At 43.8% G+C, this 19,528-nt stretch overlaps 1 protein-coding gene across 2 annotated transcripts in view; it reads left to right on the top strand.

Moving 5' to 3' along the window:
* IGF1R (insulin like growth factor 1 receptor) overlaps nt 1-19,010 on the top strand; it is a 173,561-nt gene extending 154,551 nt beyond the window's left edge. For both annotated transcript variants that reach the window (XM_069026193.1, XM_069026192.1), the window contains exons 19-21: nt 1,549-1,678; nt 5,258-5,392; nt 11,496-19,010. In XM_069026193.1, the coding sequence (XP_068882294.1) occupies nt 1,549-1,678; nt 5,258-5,392; nt 11,496-11,862 (632 nt within the window). In that variant the 3' untranslated portion in view covers nt 11,863-19,010. The remainder of the gene's footprint in view (nt 1-1,548; nt 1,679-5,257; nt 5,393-11,495) is intronic.
* Nucleotides 19,011-19,528: the final 518 nt, after the last annotated feature.

Below are 19,528 nucleotides of genomic sequence, written 5' to 3'. Positions count from 1 at the left end.
CATATTAAAATAACGTGTATAGCAACAGCCTTCTGCTGTAGGAAACTAATTCTTTTTCTCTGAGCTTAACTCAGCTATTTTGATAATTTGTGTAAGTAATCCTGTCATTTGGGAGAAAGAAAAAATGATTTCATTTTGAGTCAGTTAATTAGGAAATAAGATCTTTTGGGGATTTTGTGTATTTTCTGCAGGTTCGTGGGAAGTCAGCCTAAATCCTTCCCATTCCAGTTTTCTCCTCCTGCCTCCATCAGCTTGTTTTACAATTCTTTAAACTGAAGATATGGTGCATTTCTTCCCTTTAACATGTTCATGGTTACCCCAGAAGCATTTTGTAAATGTGCTGCATTGCTCTTGTTTATGTACCAGCATTAAAAATCCCCTCATGCAGAAACAGTTTAGGAGCATCTTGGCTGGAACACGCCAACTCAGACTGTTCAGATCTCAGAGGAAGAGCTTTATGCCACACTACCCTGTGCTCACTGCGTGTCTGTTTCTTATTCGCATTACATTTTGAAAGAATCTTCCGTTCAGCCGGGATAAAGTCACCCTGGTGTGTGGGAGTGATGGAAGAGCTGCACAGATGGGCTTTTTAGTCATAATGGCTGAGGGTACCGGTGTCCCTGGTACGCAGGGAACGTTGTGCTTGGTCACTCACCACAGACTGGTGATAACTGAGAGAGCTGGGGGAGTTCTGTACATGTTTCCTGGGGGGGAAAAAAGGGGCAGTTACAGGTCTGTGTTGGTAAAATGGATTTTGCCCTTTGTGTCATCAGACAGTATTTAATATCAGTCAGAGGACTGATGATCCCTGATTTATTAACTTTTTGGTTGGTATCTGAGAACACCGTAACTGGTTTCAATAGACAAGTGTGAGACCCAGCAGTTCTGTCTCAGGCTGATTGTACAGAAAAAACCACTGGAATAAATTTGAGTTACAGTCAATGAACATTTTTAGATGCAAGTCTTGCAAATGCTTACAAATTGACAGCTAAGCATGGATATAACCGGAAGTATGTCTTTAATATTTGTGTGTGTTAATCGCAAATGAGCAGCGTAATCCTCTGTAGCGCCTGAAATAGAATATTGTACAGAAACTAGGAATTACCTTCAGAAATAGGAAAAAGAAAACCAAGGGAAGTATTTCCTTCAACATGTGAGATTCTTCAGTTAAACACAATAGTTATAAGTACTAAAGGAGTTTCTTACACTCCTTAAAAAAAAAAAAAAAAGAAAATCACTGAATTTGGGGAACAATTAGTGAATTATATGACCTTCAGAAGACTCATCTTACTGCAAAGCTTGAGCATAAATGCTGTAACTTTTCATATTCCTATATTTAAACCATTCAGACTTGTCAGTGGCACAGTCTGTTGGTGTTGTTGGGAGGGAAGGTCACCAGCCCTGAGGCAGCAGCTGAAGTGTCTGCAAAGTCAAGTGTCGTGGGAACACAGTGCAGACTCCTCACACCCGAGTGTGATTCTCTGGCTTGTAGGAAGGGGAAATGTTCATCATTTTCTCACACAAATTCGAAGTATTTCTACCTTCTAGATTTTGGCATGACGAGAGATATCTACGAGACAGATTATTACCGGAAAGGAGGGAAGGGTTTGCTGCCTGTCCGCTGGATGTCCCCGGAATCACTGAAAGATGGAGTCTTCACAACGCACTCCGATGTCTGGTAACAAAAAAGGGCTCTGAAAAACTGCTTTAACCCCCTTCTTCCTAGCCTCTCTTCTTGTTTTAGTAGACTTAATTAAGTATACTGCTTCTCCTGCCCATTCAAAGGTAACCCTCTTGTTCCATAAGTTCATGTTTCAGCAAGAACTCTTGAGATTAAATTTTGCTCTTAGGGAGAGCAGAACTAAATGGATTTCCAAAACTGGAGGTGGCAGCATGTTTCCTGCTGTTAGTTGTAAAATCAGTTGTGCAGTGAAAAACATCACCTTCACCTGGAAGAACGAATTGTCATTTTTTAAATTGCCCTCCTTCAAGAAAAGCATTACAAGTTGCCAAGAATATGGAAAGGTTCTTAGTGCTGACCTCCTTTTCCATCAAAACCTTCTGTGTAAATGATTCCACTTTCCCCCAGATGAGTTGTGTACTCTTGCAGGCTTTTTTGGGGAGTTCTCCCTTGTGCATATCCCTCTCCATTTGGAGCTTTGTTTGCTTGCTTTATATACTGCAAGATGTAGAAATAGGGTTTTCTTTCAAAGCACACTGCATGCTTGCTGTATCTGTGCAGTTATTAATAGAGGCATGTACTTAGGAGAAGTAATCCCCTGGAACAATTCCCCACACACCCCCCAGCTTTTGGAGATAGGTAAGGAGAACTTGGCAGAAGATGGTTGTGTACTGGCAAAACTTCTTCTCTTTATGGTTTCTCTGCCTTCCTAACAAGATGTTTTTACTGCTGATCTGTTAAAGAATTGGCAGCTGATTGCCTCCAAATGTCTAGAAGTTAGTAGGAATGGTGTTTGAGGAGTAAACTGCATTTTCCTTGAGCAGGTTGAGGAGTTTGGAGTCAGTGGTCTGTAGTTCACAGCACCAGCTCTGAACGAAAAGTTCCTAAGAGGAATTCAAGTGAAAAAGCAGAGCACCAGAATGATGCTTAAATTTTATTTTACATATGGCTAGTAACTTACTTTTGAATCCAGTAACCCTCAGACTTGGAAGCAGATGAAAACAGCCACGTTGAGTCGAAGGGAAGCCCTGCATCAGCCATTTATCTGATGGAACAGTGCAGGCATGCTTTTGGCAGTCCCCTCAGTAAAAGAATTTTGGGACTTGTAATGGCTTCACAAAGCAGACAGAAATTTGGACTGTATCACTAGAAAATCCACAGATGCAGAACTGACCAAGCCTGGAGTGAAGAGCTGGCAGAGCTGTCTGTTCTTACCACACAACAGGAATTTTCAGGTTCAGCCGTTGCCTCAAAAGGGTTCGGCCGCAGATCAGGGTGAGCAGTGGGGATGTCCCGTGTGTGTTCCACACCTGCTTTCCTTTAGCCTGGGACTGTTAATGTGATGTTACTCTTCAAACATAACTCAAATTCCAAACAAAAAACCCCCAGGTGTGACGTCAAATCAAGCATCAGAAGTAAATTAGCGCTGTAGTTGTTGCAGGAAGGACGTAAGCACTTCCCTATAAAGGAAGAGAGGAGGTTTAGATGGGATATTAGGAAGAAATTCTTCCTTGTGAGGGTGGTGAGGCCCCAGCACAGGTTGTCCGGAGAAGCTGTGGCTGCCCCTGAATCCCTGGAAGTGTCCAAGGCCAGGTTGGATGGGGTTTGGAAAAACCTGGGATAGTGGAAGGTGTCCCTGCCCATGGCAGGAGGTGGAACAAGATAAGCTTTAAGGTCCCATCCTGGGATTCCATGATTTGGCATTCGTTGGCCTGTCAGTCCAAAGCAGGATTGTGCAAACAATATTGCAGTTCATCAGTGGGACAGTCTGACTGAATATCCTGGCCTGGAAAGTAGTTTACAGGATTGGAAAGTTGAAGAGGAGGAGCAGTAAAATCTTGACAAATTTTTACTTGAAAGCATAGAGGAAAAAAATTGCTTTATGGAGAGGAGGCCCACGGTACTTGTGGGTATTTCAGAGAAATTCTCCTTGGGATGGTTTGGCATCTTAATTGTTAGAAGTGATTTACTCTGAAATTTGGTTCACAGGGGTGTACTTGTCTGGAGGCACCAAAAAATGGGCTCAACATGAGAAATTTGCTGTTTGTTTAGAACATGTATCCACAGCGACAGAGAAATTTCAATCTAAATTCCAAATGTAGTGGAGCTTGACTTAGCACTGTCATGAAATACTGTCTATTTACTTGATCTGCTTATGGCTAAAAGGATCATTCCTTCTCAGTAACTTTTACTACAGGCACTATACGTTGGAGCTCTCTTCATGCCAGGAAAAACTTCCTTAATCCTTCTATTGGTTCAGATTTGAAGTTGCTCATTGTAAACTGTGGAGCTTAGCTGTTTTGGGGGCCGTTTATTTGCATCAAACAGTAAACAAAAGGTTTTTCCTGCCTTTCTGGGCAGATATTGTGACATGTAGTTCCATGTTCTTCGAGATCAGTTTCAGAAGCCAAGATGTCAAAAAGACAAAACCCTGTTGAGTGGTTAGAGTCCAGGATTTATAAGCTGTAAGGTGAAATGGCAACTGCAAGAAGAGCATCTGGAGGTTTGAAGGGTGGAGCTTTATTTTAGCAACTCATTCTTTTATTGCTTTTCAGGCTGAAGAATGAGGTAATTGGACAGGGCTGGGTTTTTTTGTAGTTAGGGAAGGAGGACATTTTAAAATTAATGTAATACTGTTCAGGGTGATGGTGGATTTCTATAAATAAATCCTCAGCATCTTGCATTCTTTCAGGGCTGGTAGTTGCCTGGAAGGAGCAACCTGAGTTTATTTGTTAGGATAATCTGATGAAGAGGTGTGCAAGACTTGTCCTCGTTATCCCTGCGGTGATCAAAGAAGCTTCAAAGGCACCCAAATGTTGAGTTGACCCCCTGTCCCTCCCTCTCCTGAAAGGAAAACAATTGCAAGGCAGTCTGTGGCTTCTGGCTCCAGATGCAAACCAGTTTAGATCCCAGGGATAGCTGAAACATAAAACCACTTGGCCATAACCAGCTAATGACACTGGACTCCTGTTTTCATAACAGCCCCCCAGTGGAACTGTGTGTTTTTCACTCAGCTTGACTCAGCATTTTGCCACACAAGTCAGACAGCATTGAGATTTTCCTTCTTTGCCCAGCAGCTCTAAAAGTAGATGACTCTTCAATGCAGGGCAGACAATTTGAGCTGTGTCTGCTCAATAAACTAATTTTAAATGGAGATATTTTTAGAAAGTGTCAATACTTACATCCAAACTACCCAATTATGTAACTATGCTTATCTTCCTTCGCCCGTAATCAATTCCTATTATTAGACAAACTGCTTTTTTTACTAACGCTGTCCTTTGTAGTTATCTGGAAGGAGCTGGAAGCTCTGTTTCAAGAACATAGTTACATGCATGTTTCAAAGGGGTAACTTGAGTTTTTCTCACCTGAGCCCTTTTCTCACCAGAGTAGGTGTGCTTGAAGTCAGCAGTCTCTTGAGGGAGGTGATGTGACTGTCACCACAGGCACATGTTTTTTGAGCAACTGGAATTCTTTGTTAAAAGAAAATACCCATGGACACCCACTACTCAGCATCTTGTAAGAAATACACCCTTGTAAAGATGGCTAGGACCCCTAAAAATGTGATCTTCCCTGCAGGTCCTTCGGAGTGGTGCTGTGGGAGATCGCAACGCTGGCGGAGCAGCCATACCAGGGCATGACCAACGAGCAGGTGCTGCGCTTCGTCATGGAAGGGGGGCTGCTGGAAAAGCCAGACAATTGTCCTGACATGCTGTAAGTGCCACCACTGCCCTGTGGGCACAGCTTGTGCTTCCTGACCCCTGCAGTGTCTGCTCTTCCCACCTACCACTGGAGGGGCTGTTAGAGGGTGACAGTCGTGGGAGGGGCTGCTCAAATAGTCTCTGCCAATCTAGTATTTTATGGTAGTGAGACATTCTAGAAAACAACTTTGCTTGTGGCCAGAATCTCAGAATCTCACCTTGGGCTATCTATCTCCTAATAAGCAAACAAAACCCAAGCTTTATGCTACTGAATAAAATTAGACTTAATAAAAACCCGTAAGTGGCACTTGCTACAGCAGGAGGCTCTGTGCCTAAATCATGTCTCTCCTGCTTAAAGTAATTCTGTTGGGCATAAAGAGAAAAAAGAGCAGGGAACAAGCTGAAATGTGTGTAAACACTGGAATTCAACTTCATAGTTCAGCCTACAGATAAAGTATCTGAAGCTGGGTTGGATGTGCTGTTTCAGTCAAAGCACTCATCCCATTGGGATAAATAAATCCCCCTGCTAACAGTTTCCTTCCCTGCAAGCACAGGGAGAGGTTTCCACAGAAAAACCTCTCCCTTACCCCAGGATCGACTCAAAGCCTCACAGCAGCAGAGGGTGTGCAGTGCAGCAGCTTCAGTTTTTAGCTTTACATTGCTGGAATACTTCTGCTGGCCTTTGTGTACAGCAGTTTCAGTTGTTCAGACTTTATTGCTTTGATATACTTCCCAAACTGACTTTTGGGAAGGAAATACTGTGTCTTGCAGTTATTGAAATTTGTTGGAGGCCCACAGAAGGGATGCAATCACTTAAGGGCCTCAGCTGCTTGGGATTCTTAGGAAAATAGCTTTTTTGGCTGGAGCCTGGCTGTGGTTTCAGATGACAGGCAGTGTTGTTTTGTTGTTTGAGGGGGGTGGGTGGTATATGCAGGGGGAGGTGTAGCTGCCATGTGATTCCTTGGTTTCACATTCCTTCCCTTTTGGGATGCTGTGGAGAATTCCTGGCAGTCGGATTGAGTGGACATTGTTTAACACGGTCAGAGCTGTGTAATGGGGATGGGCACAAATGGGGAAGAACGGGGATGTGACTGGTTCAGCTCCCTGAGTTCACAGGAAAAAAGCACCTCTGCAGTGAGAACAAACTCACTGGGGAGAGATCCAGCATTAGAATTCCCATTAACCTGGGGCCTGTGTGGTATGGGCAGGGGTGGGAGGGGAGTCAGGCCAGAAGTTCTCTCTGCTGCAGCCCACCCAGTTCTTCCTCCCCCTCCTCAGGAAATCTCCTGTGCTCCAGGGCTGTTGCTACTGGATGAATCCACTTCCAAGGTCCAGGCTTGTGAGCGGGGAGACCTTGGTTAAAGTCTGGCAGAGCAAATCTTTGCGCCAGTGTGTAACAGCCAAGGCCGTTCTTGTGCTGCTCCTCATGGAGAAGCTGTTCACACGTTGGTTCTGCCCAGCAGGATTCAGCCTGACAGTGCAGAGGTGCAGAATAAAAAACTCTGCCTTTGAATTGTGCTGCTTTGCTCTGTCAGAAAAATGAAGCTGAACTCAGACCTAAGGCACATCCACTTTAGTAGTGATTTTTTGGTTTGCTTTTTTTCAGTGATAAAGTTGAGTATAAAACATCCTGGCTTTATCCCAAATGTAAAAAAAAAAAAAAAAGAATGTATTGACCTTGCAGTGACTTGCTTTTGCTCCCTTTCAGCTTGTTTTGTCTTTGTTGTAGTACAGACACCCAAATCTGCTGAAATTCAAATAGGCAGTTGTAGGAATAACACTAGGGAGTTCCAGGAATAACCTTCACCTTTGTTCCCCACACATGCACTTGGCCATTAAAAAACCTCTTATGTTCCTGTGGTGCTTTATTCTTTGCATGTTTTCACTTCTTTCTCTGCCCAGGATGCTGAGACAGTGCTGTGCCACCCTTGGTGACGTCCCCTCTGCTCCCAGTCCTCCCTCACACACTGTAGCTGCTGGCAGGGTCAGAGACCTGGTCTGTAGGCACAGGTCCTCTCCAGGGCCCAGTAACCTCAGCTAGGAAAACTAGGACATGGGCAGAAGAGTGTTTCTAACAGTTTCCAAGAGCCCTGAATTTGCATATGGATCTTACCCTGCATCCCAACATGTTCCAGGCCGCTGCTTTCTCCAGTGCTTTATGAAACCCTTTGTAAACCAAAAGATCCTCTTTTTTGTGGAGATTGCAAAAAGATTTTGTTTAAAGACAGGGTCCTTGGCATATCTGTGCTAGTGAGAGGTATTTTTTAGGCAGCACAAATTCTTGCTGGTGGAGACTGGTCTGTGATATTTTGGTATTGGCTCCCAGTATTAACTCAAGATATCCCAAAAGCAAAGCCTGGCACCAGGGAGGTCACTTGGGCTTGGTGCTGACTGGAAGCAGGTGAGAAGGGGAGCTCTGTGCTCCTGTGTCTCATGTGGTAGCCACAAATGCACAGGGACTTTGTTCTTGAAATTAGTTTGACTTGGAAGCAGCTGAAATTCTGGTCAGAATATCAGTGAACCTGTCTGTGGAGAGAGGGGAGTGTGCTGATGGAGAGAAACCTCCAGAACAAGTGGAGGAGGTAACTGCTGTGGGGAAGTGTAGATGAGAACAGAGAGAAGAACCCTGCTGTCACCAAATTGGCTATTTTTAGCCGTGCGGGTGATGTGATGTTGACACAGCCCTGCACCCTCCAGCCATGGAGCAGGAGCTCCCCTCAGAACCTTGTGTTCCCCCCCATAAATTCTGCATGGTGCAGGTGGGCTGGGACCCTGTGTCTCCATCCCTGCTGTGCTGGTCGTGCTCATCAGTGCCTGTGCTCCCCTGACCCTGGTAGCAGTGGGTCAGTAGCTTTTAGCTGGAGCTGCAGAAGCTCTGTTCTGCAGCGTGGCTGTGTCGGATGCTTGGGCAAAGGGGGATTTTACAGGGGGTTGTCCTGTGGCTGGGAGGTGGTGAATCCCTGTGAAAGGGCAAAGCACAAAGGGAAGGGTATTTCTGGAGGCTCTTTACTCTAGCACAGGGTGAAACAAGCTTCAGTTGTGTTTATGCTACACCCTCTTGGCATAGTTCGCGTGGCTTTGCAGACAGAACCATGCAGTAAGACAGATGGTTCAGTAAGGCGGTGCCAGGAGAAGCTTTGCTGTTTTTCTCCTCTTCCTGTGCACTCAGTGATGTTTTTATGTCCTCCCATTGTTATGGCATTGCTCATCAGGTGACGGCTGCGTGGCACCAAGCTTTGGTACAGCTGAAGCTCTCAGACAGTGTGTTCCCATGGGGCTTTTAAAAGTTGTGGAGGCTGGAATTCCACTCTGTTTTTGAAGCAGGATTGCTTCCCCCACATGCATTGTAGACTATTTACGCAGTGCTGATTTCCCTTTGTTCCTGCTTAGAACCCAGGGTCTGCTCTGCAGAGGCACTGGCAGCACATGGCACCACCAGGGGAGGAGAGGTCCTTTTGCTTTTCCCCACCAAATCAAGTGTATTGCAAAGTACAAATGGAATGCAGCTTCTATAGGAACTTTCCATTTTCTGTTTTTTTTATTGTCTCGGTGCAAAACAGAACTCAATTTCTGCTCAGGTCTTTGAGCAAAAGATGCACAGAGGGATGCTAGCTATTCCCCTCTCCCATGATGCTGCCTCCAGCTCCCTGGAGCTCGCTTGCCACCAGTCAGGAACGTACTTCATAAATCTGCTCAGGTTGTATTAACAGCCTGTAAATTCCTCCATTGTCTATTGGAAAGGTTTTTATTTTGTTTAAGATAATGTAAACAAGGTCTGCGAACACACAGAGTTAAAAAGGAAAAAAAATCCTTTTATGGGAACTCTGTAGGGTTTTTAAATCTGGAATGGCTTAAAAGAAACATCACATGTCCTTGTTTGTGCTGATGTCACATGCATTACTCCGCTGCTTGTGGTATCTCCTTAGCATTGCCCTTAGGCCTCGGGGCACAGCGCCAGCAAATATCCAGAGTTCCTGGCTCCAGCCAAGCTTCTATTCAGGGACACAGCAGTCAGCTGGAAGGGAAACAGCAATGAAGTAACAGAAATGGATTTTATATATTTATGTCTCAAGCTTTCCTCCCTGCTTGTGGGTGAGGGTACGGTGCAGTTTTATAGTCTGGCTCCGCTTTTGCTCTGAAAGGCTTTTTACAGACTCAAAAACAAGCAGGAGTTGGGCAGTGTTTACGTGTCTACGTGCGGTTACAATGCAGCATTGAGTACCCGGGGAGTTCTCCCAGCACAGACTGGTTTTGCCAGCTCTTGTTGGGTGTCACAAGGCCATTCTCAGGTGGCTGACGTTTGTTCACGCGGAGCGGTGCCAGTGGAGCTCTGGCAGGGATATTGGGCACTTTAGATGCACTTCAGTGAAGATTGCTTTGGGTTTGGTTGAGGCACTCAGCAGTGTTTGCAGCCCAAACACAGCCACTTCCCCTCTCTGCTGGTTTATGTCAGCTGAGAACACAGTGGAGGTGCAACAGTATTTCCCAGTTTCCTGAGTTTCTGGAGAGGGGCTTTCTTTGCTGGGGTTTTGCTTCAGGCCAGGGTTCCCGAACTCTCTCCAGACCCACCATGGGCTGCAGAGCACAGGGTTTTCCAGCTCAGTGTCAGTCCTGTTGGAAGGTTTGTTCTAGAGCAGGGACATTACTCTGGGATGGACTTCGGTCATATTCAAAAAGAGAGTGATTTTTTTTTTTAGTTTGTTTTTGTCTTTTTAACTTAAAAATAAAATCTTTCCACGCTGATGCAGAGATCTGGTAAACCGAGGGAAAAAAGCAGCGAGAGCTAATGAAAAGATCAAATAGAATTGCTCGTTTGAGCTCTGAAAGTCTGTGGGAGTTGGAAATACGGTATTGTTGTTGTCTAGAATTAAAGCTTAAAGCTTAAGTGACCTGGCTTAAGGGAAGGCTGGCAGAGGTGGGAAATAAACCCTGGCAAGCCAAGGGGGTCTGACTGGAGCTGCAGGTCCCAGTGCTGGCAGGTGAGTCAGAGACATGAAGGATTCTCCAATGCATCACCTTAACTGAGAGATTTCTTGGCTTTATTTTATTTTTAGATCCATTCTTACTCTAGCAGAGAGTAGTAGTTTTGGCCAGCAATGACTTCCTCCACACAGCGTGTTCCTCTGAGCACTGTGTACACAGAGGATTGGCTCGAAGAATTAATGCTAATCTTTCTTTTCTTACTTAAATTTGTCCTATTACTGCACTGTGTTAACAGAAGACATCCCTATTCCACCTTCACAGACGGTGAAATCCTTTCTTGTGTTATGTTTAAAGCTCAGGGCGATCTCCTGGGAATATCCAATTTTGCTGTGTCATGAAAATGCTGTTTTCATTATGTCTGTATTACTGTTTCATTTTGTGGTTTTGTTTTGCCAGCATGGGACATTGTACAGATCTAATCATGGATGTGCTTAAACAGATGATCTCACACTCCGTAAAATATTAATGCATCCCTGGCCGTAAATGAAAACAACCTAATTTTAAAATAAAAAGATTAGAGAATGTCTTTGAGATTGGCAAATGTCCGCTGGGGATTGCAGTTAATGTAATTTTCTTCTTTCAGGGGAAAAAGGCGGTGCTTTACCTTGTGTGTGTTTCCTATTCTAATTTTTTTTCAAGCCAGTATTGATGGGGTGGGATGAGTTGTTTCAAAAAGACACTCCAGGAGGCACAATCATGTAGCTTGTGGCTGAGTAAGCACAGGGTAATTCAGAGGAAAAAGAGAAATACCAAGTCAGAATAAAAGTATGAAATAGTTCTGAATGTCAGGAACCCGTAAGACACGAGATGTGGGCAGGTGTGTGGGAGGGAGCGGAAAAAGTGAGCTAGGAGGTATAGGAGTAAATGGGTGATGAGAAGGAAGGTGGAAATGTGACACAGGCATTCACAGAATGTTTTGAGTTGGAGGAGGCCCACCAGGATCATCAAATCCAACTCTTAAGTAAATTGCGTGTTATGGGTATTGAACCCACAACCCTGAGGATCTCAGCCTGTGAAAGTTCTGTCACTTTGGCTTCCATCGGAATGGAATGATTCTCTAAAGCGCGTGGTCCAACTCAATCCTGGCTCTAGAACACCTCAGTAAATGGTTTTCCTGTGTGTTCCCTGCCCAGGTTTGAACTGATGCGCATGTGCTGGCAGTACAACCCGAAGATGAGACCCTCCTTCCTGGAAATCATCGGTAGCATCAAAGACGAGCTGGATCCAGCCTTCAAAGAGGTCTCCTTCTTCTACAGTGAAGAGAACAAGCCGCCTGACACAGAGGAACTTGACCTGGAGACTGAAAACATGGAGAGCATTCCTTTAGACCCCTCCTCCACCCTCCAACCCACTGACAAGCACTCAGGACACAAGGCCGAGAACGGCCCCGGCGTGGTGGTCCTTCGGGCCAGCTTTGAGGAGCGACAGCCGTACGCGCACATGAACGGGGGCCGCAAGAACGAGAGGGCCCTGCCGCTGCCCCAGTCCTCGGCCTGCTGATCCTCGGAGCCAGAGCCTCGCAGAAACAAAACACACACAAACACAGGCATTGGGGGAAGAAAGAAAGAAAATCACAATATATTCAAAAGCCTACTGTACCTCAGTGGATCTTCAGAACTGCCATAGCTGCACTTGGGAGAACCCTTTTTTCAGTAAACAAGTTACCGTATTTTTCTTTTTTTTCAATATGCAAGCAGATGTTTGTTTCAGTCAAGGACTCCAGTCATGGGGCACACAGTTGGCCTTTTAAAACTCTTAATGTTAACACTTAATAGCAACAGAAAACTTGAGATCTGATGTCTCTCTCTCTCCTCTCTCCTCTCTCTTCTTTCTCTTTCTTTCTGTCTCTCTTCTTGCTTCATAATGGGAAACATATCTGCGTGCAAGTTCAACCGTACAGCACTTTCATCAGATCAAAGATATCGCAGGCCAGGTGGTTCCCGGTACCCCTGCAAGCACCTGCCTAACACTGTAGGTCTTTATAAAAAAAAACACAAACAAAAAAACCCCCCCACAAAAAAAAAACCTAAACTAAAAAAGACTGGATTTTTAATGTTGCTCTTTAATCTTTTTAGGAACATGTAAAAGAATAAAAAAGGGCCATCATTCGTCCAAGGCTGTTACCATTTTCAACGCTGCCAAATTTTGCCAAAAAAAAATGAACTCTTTGGTTTTTGTTTTCATTTGTTTTTTTGTTTCTTTTTTTTTTTTTTTTTGTAGAAATGGAAGGAGCACAGTAATCAACTGCTCTGTTCAAAACAGATCCTGACCAATATGTTCTATTCAGTCATGCACTGGTATTTAAAAAAAAAAACCTAAAAAACTCAAATTGTCTAGATCTTTTTTCAAAACTGGACAAAATGTGATGATTTTTTTTTTTTTCTTGTGATGGAGAAGATAAAAGGGATGGGGTAAAGAACCAGCCCTCCCTCCACCCCTGTCCCCATCCCAGTGAATTCTGGACAAAACTGGCAGTGGTGAGCTAAACAAATGTGCATTTCGTACAAAAAATGTCAACCGCCCGCCAAAAGTGAGTTACGAAAAACCTGAAAATAAGCGGCCGAGATCTCCATCGTTGCAGCCTGCCTTCCTTCACAGGCTTGCAAGGAAAAAACACCTAGAAACATAAATTGGAGAAGACAAAAAAAAGCAGTAACCGGATTCAAGTATATGATGCTTTGTTGACCTTTTCTCTTTATTATTAAGACTTCTCGAAGGGTCTTGCAGTTCTATGTTAGACCATGGATCATTTGCATACACATTGTCTTTTGTGTCACTTTTATAACTTTTTTACGGTTCAGATACTCATCTATATGTCTGTACAGAAAAAAGCTGCTATTTTTTTTGTTCTTTATCTTTGTGGATTTAATCTATGAAAACCTTCAGGTCTGCCCTCCTTCCCTTCCCTTCCACTTCAACAAATTTTCTTATGCTTTGTACTATAGTGTGTAACTTTTACTTCCTCCTTCCCAGTAACTGATACCTTTCATATGATTTGCCATGAACTGTTTAATGCCTTTTTATAAATACATTTCCTCCTCTTTTTTTTTTTACCCCCCCCCCCCCCCCCCCCCATTAGTTGTTTTACATCATCTTGGCTGTGTGGGCTACAGGGCTTTGGAGGGGGACAAGGAGAAAGAAGGGACACCCCGCACGGGAACACTCTGGCAGTGCTGTGGTGTGGTGTTTTTAAGCCCCAGTTTTCCTTCCTTCCTTCCCACTAACCTCTGCCCAGACAGCACGCGAGTCTCTTACAGTGCAAGGCGTGATACAAACTCAGGTCAGAAACAAAAGGTTAACTATTTAGTACATTCTTGTTCAGTGTTTATATTCATTGTTGTACAAGGGTCCTACCCCTCCTGCCCTCCCCGCTTGTTCTGGTCGTGGCACACATTCACCCACCCATTCCCACACACACACACAACCGTACATGTATTCTTTTTAAATTATTAGTTGGGTACAACAGCAGACATCAGGCTTTTGGGTCACTGATCCTTAAAAAGACTCTTTTAACCCTTCCACCCTCTGAACAAGAGCTGTGCCAGGTGCAGCTGGCGATGCCAGGCATTCCTAGGGTGGCCATCGATCACCTGGCTCCAGCCAACCCCAGCTCTTCACCTTCCTGATGGGGAAGCCCTCGTGGAGAAAAGCCCTCCTGGAGGGCACCTGGGCTGCACTTCACACCTCCAGTGAAGAAAACCACCCCCAACCAAAGGGAAGCCCCCGTGCTGTTTCCGTGGGTCTGGTGGGAAGCTGGGAGCTGGGGCCGGTGGCTTGGCAGGCAAACAGTGAAGCGTTGGCAGCTATGGAAACCTGTACAAGTCCAAGCTTGTGGCTTAAATCATAGACCAAACCTCAGAACAAAAGAACGAGTGAGCTTGTTTGTTCAGTTGCAGAAGCCTTGGTGAGAGGGGAAGGAGGGGCCATCAGGAAGTCGACACCCAAGGAGTCGTACCAGTTGCTCATCTTACCTTAGTTCCAGTCTAGGCCTTTGTTTAGCACTGATCCAACCAAACGATGGCAGGAAGAGGTGGTTCTGGGATGGAAATGTTTAAATCTTTTGAGTAAGAACAATGAGTTAAAATATACTGATTGCTAGTTTTGACTGGAGATTTTTAAAAGTTTGTAGTGCTTTTTGCTTGTGTAGTTTAGGTCCCATTATCTTCTCTTGCCTCTATCCCATAGTTATTTCTCCCTTTTGAAAATGAAAAAGACAAAAAAGTTAATTAAGAAGGTATTCTATGTAGGATTTTTTATTTATTTTTGTGATATCAGTTTAAATCACTGTAGAGATGCCCCATAATGAATTTAAATACTGAGATAAGGGTTTTAGAGTATGACAGGGGGACAGTTTTTGATTTTTTTTTTCAAACATTTATCTACCTCACTCTTACTTTTTTATATGTGTGTATATAAAAAAAATACATCTCACATTTCTCAGCAGCCAATAAATGCCGTTGATACTGGTAACCTCTCACTCCATATACCACATGCTCTAGGTTCTGGAGGGGAAGAGTCACTGCCTGTCACAGAGGGTCACCTCAGAATATTTGCCTCAATTCCAAGGGGTTTCTCCCAATTTTTTCAGATTTGTTGTTGTGAGGAGAAATCCAAGAGTTGTCTGACTTAGGGTGACCATTCTTTAAGGAAACACAGAGGCTTTCTAACGTGCTGTCACAGCAGCCCTTGGGTCAGCAGCAAAATGCTGCATGTTTGGATGAGTGGAAACGCAGCTGACCTGATATGGGAACTTCAAATTGTGAGTATTTCCTGAAATCTGTTACAGAAATCAAATGTTTACAATGTTTGAAGGTCCAGAAGAAATACTAAAGGGAATGGTCTTTCTGTTTGTCCTGTAGAATGGGCTAAGTCATTCCTGCCAGTTCTTGCTCAGATGTCACAAGCATCAGAAAGATACTTGGCTGAATCAGAACACAAAAATAAATTGGCTCATACATGATGGCATTGCTTTCTTGACCAAAACCTGTCACAGGCTGCCCATGATACTACTACATCAAATTTACAGCTTTGGTCTTTGCTGCTTCTGTTTGATGAGAGCACTGATTTTTTTTTTTTTCTTCAAAACTAACATTGAATTGATTTCTTTTAATGTGCCAGTAAAAAGTCAGTTCCCTTTTCTTCCCCTGTTTATACTCATTGTAGCTGTGGATTCTGATGGACCAGCCATCAAATTTTAATTGCCCTCTGACAGCGTGTAACTGGTTTACAAGCACACAGGACTAACAGGAGCTTGCCATCAACTTGATATATAATGTTTCCTTTTTTCCAGCTCTGGCAGCTGTTTGTGCAGGTGTTGGTTGTGGTATCTGAGTAATGTGGTGCTTGGCTACTTGGAGTTGTATGCGGCCTCTTGGACACACACCACTGTGGTTAATTACTACAGTTTGTCTTTGGAGGGAGCATTTCTCCCTAGTCCTGAGAAACCAGCAAAATTGGAAGTTTTCACTAGATTGGTTTTGTTTTCCATGTTTGATGATGTTCCAGTGACCTTTGGGTGCAGTGGCTGTTCCCCTTCCTTGCACATATTGATTACCACAACTGGAGATCCTCAGATCTTTCAGCTGGCTAGGAGGGTTTTGTTAAAACTGTCCGAGTTACTGGTTTGTAGAATTGTACATAGGTGGTTTTACAATGCATTAGGAAGAAACACTAATGACGTAGCATCACGAGAAGCATTTCAAAAAACACTTCAGTAGAAGACAGCCACGAGGCCTCGCGTCCGTGTGCGTGATGGCAGTCAGCTCTCCTGGACCAAACCACCTTCATGATACCATTGCGTTCTGTGTTTGCAATTCAAGCTTAATTCCTTTTTTCGTTCTGTTTGTTTCCATAGCTTTTTTTGTTGTGTTTTGTGCATTTTGAATAGCTTTATTCACATGGGTTTTCATGCAGACTTCCCTTGGACAGTAAATCGAGTTGTTTGTGCATGTGAACAACTGAGAATTAATGTTGGCTTGATAGAGTCATAATATGGTTTGTAATGTTGTTCTTCCCTGAGACCACTGGCTTGTCTGGTATGGAAAATTTATTTAGAACTTCAGCTATGTTTGAATAAAGTTAAAGTAATCCAGTTTGTTTATAAATTAAACACAAAAGCCCACCCAGCTCTGAAAACCAGCATTTTGACGAATGGCACCGTGATGTTTCAATGCAGTGGGATAACGAGTTGGTGTTGCCAAGGGGAGCAGGCGGCTGGGATTGCAGGGCTTGGCTCCGGGTCTCTCCTCACTGGCATTTCAGAGTGCCCGTGGCAGAGGAGGTGGTTTGGTTGCAGGGGAACATGATTCCTGTGCAAACACAGCTGTGGCACTAAATCAGGTGCTCCTTGGGGGGATGATAAACCAGAGGCAGCAGCCGAGCGTGGTGCAAAGTGTGGAGCCACCCTGTGTTACGCCCCTGCTCCTCCTAGCTGGTGCCAAGTACTGTGTGGTTCCAGGTGCGGCTGCACTGATGCTCCTCTTGGTTTTTTAAAGGAAAGAAAGCCCAGTTTGCCCAGGACGACTGGTGACCAGAGGGAGCTGCTGTCAGGCCCTCTGGGAGCTGCTGAGGGGTGTTCGGTACAATCCAAGTCTAACTGAACACTCCTATTATTGGTGTAACTCCATACATATATATCTATATATACATATATATATCTGCATATGTATATCTATAATATAGATATATATATATTTAAACCCTTTTCATTCCATTAGTACAAGTAACACTTGTTTCCTGTTATTCTTATTTTGTTTGTCAACCGTGTATTCAATCACTGGGCTGAACAACAGTGGAGGAAGGTGCAAGGGATCCACTCCTTACTAACCAGTGATAAAGCCAGATATTGCAACTTAACCCATGAGTAGATGTGCAGACAAGGATTGAAGAATGGTGTGTAGAAACAACACAAGTGGCCAGGGGTGCTGAAGATACAGAACTCAAGTAGGCAGGAGGGCTTCAAAGGACACCTCGGTTCAGAACTGGTTGCTCAGAGGTGCTGAACAGCCTCTGACATGGAGCAGCCGGGTCAGTCAGCATGGAGGAGTTTGTGGGGAGACACCTGAAAACAAAGGATGCAGCAATGGGGATTTACAGAGACACAGGGCTTGGCAGAAGTTTGAGGTAGTATCCTGAGCTTAATCTGTGGGACAGCATCAGCGCTCGGGTGTCACAATTCTCATCGTTGGTACTTGTGAATAAATCTCTGGACTTTGCAGCTGGAGCGGTAAATTCCTTACCAGAAACGTGGCAGTGGTTGGTCATCGGCCTGTGCGGATCTGTCTCACCTACAGTCGGCCTGTTTTGCAAGTACCTTAGGACTTCACTAGTTTGTGTGTGTGCATATGCGTGTGTGCTCATATATTTTTTTGGGTATGCGTTCCGTTGATTAGTAACCATTAATTAGCATTTTCAATAGGGCTTTAAGTCCAGTAGATTACGGGTAGTCAGTTGACAAAGATCTGGTTTACAAGAACTAATTAAATGTTTCATTGCATTTTGTAAGTACATAGAATAATTTTATAAAATGTTTGTAGTTATAAATGCCTAAAATATAATTTAAAGGCACTTTTCTGTGTCTGTGTGTGGATGTGTCTGTCTGTGATCAGTTTTTCCATGGTACCAGTTACTAGTTAGCTTTACAATATGCCAAAAAGGAATTGCTGACTTGTCCAATTCATGGCTTGTCCCTCTCCCCTGTCCCGCCCAAGCTTTGTGACCCAGTATACAGCGAGTGAGAAAAGGAGTTGGGAAAATGTTCTGTATCTTCAGTATCCTGGTCTTCCAGAGCCCTCTGGTTGGGGTGGGATCATCTTACCTGGTCATTTCACTTCACTGTCTAGGGCAGTTACCTTCATGGATTACAAGAACCTCACTGGTCAGGGAAACAGAGCAGGGTTTGCTGCTCCCCAGGCTCTCTGGGGCCGCTCAGCACCTGCGCCACGGGGGCCTTGTGCTTTGAAGGATGCGACTGCATAAGGGAAAGAGGGAAGATGGTTTTCGTAACTGCTATTAAAGAACTCTTTGCAAATTTCTTATCTCTTTAAATGTTTGTATGCAGCCTCTAAAGCTGTTGAGTACCATTGGAAGCTTTGTTGAAATGAGCAAGGCAGGGTCCCTATTTATTGTTATTTAAGAATATTGAAGATCCAACCCCTCTGCTATGGACAGGGACACCTTTCACTTCTTCTGTTTTCTGAACCAGTGAGGTTTGAGATGAAAGGATTGGCCAGAGTTTGTCTACCTCTGGGACAAAAGCAAAACTAGAAAGTGCTAAGGAATGGATGCAGTTGCAAATACATTTTCCAATTTTTCTTGTTTAAATTTTTTTAAGAGAAAATTAAACAATAACATGGCCAATTTATTACATAAAAAGACTTGCTGTGTATAAATTATTCCTAAAGAAATTCCTGTGTTTATATTAAAATGAATCAGTAGATAAAAAAATTTCAAAATGTTTTTGTATATTCTGTTGTAAGAATTTATTCCTGTTACTGCGATATACTCGGGATTCTTTACATTATGAAAAGAAGAAACTTTGTCTATTTTGAATGGCTGAAGCTAAGGCTCCTTTAGTTTCTCTTACTCTGCTTTTTTCTAGTAGTTTCAGTACTACATGATTTAAGTTAAATAAAAGAATTCTGTATGCATTTGCCTGTTTGTGATTTTGTTGCTCCTTATGCAAAGCAAACACAGGTTAGAAAATTCAGAGTAAAGCTGCTCTGGTTTTCCTCTGCCCTTTCTGGCTGCATTTAATTGAGCTGCTCTCAAAAGGGGTCAGTACTGCCATTGTTTGGTTGAAATCAAAAGCATTTTCATCCAGAGACACCGAGCTTTTGGATCCTTTCTGGCTGAGATTTCAGCAGTTTTGCACAAAGCGGTTCCTGTGAATAAGGTGAGCATTGTTAGTTACTTATTTACCTGCACAGCAATCCCCAGTGAGGCATTCAGCCAGACAGCACCTGGTTATCAGCTTTCTCTAACACTGGAAAAGACAGGCAAGAAAATCAGCGTTATCTTGGTGTTGCCAGATCCTCAGACTTTGTCTTCAGTGTGTTGACTGAAACAAGGCTTGATGGTGGCCCAAAGCCCCATCTGCTGTTGTTTGTCTCGTCCTTTTTACTGATGGTGCTTGAGGAACAGGCTTTTGTTTCCCTCAAGAAATCCC

This window comes from Aphelocoma coerulescens, chromosome 10 (assembly GCF_041296385.1).
Source record: "Aphelocoma coerulescens isolate FSJ_1873_10779 chromosome 10, UR_Acoe_1.0, whole genome shotgun sequence".
NCBI classification, from domain to species: Eukaryota; Metazoa; Chordata; class Aves; order Passeriformes; family Corvidae; genus Aphelocoma; species Aphelocoma coerulescens.
This window is presented reverse-complemented; position numbering and strand designations above follow the sequence as displayed.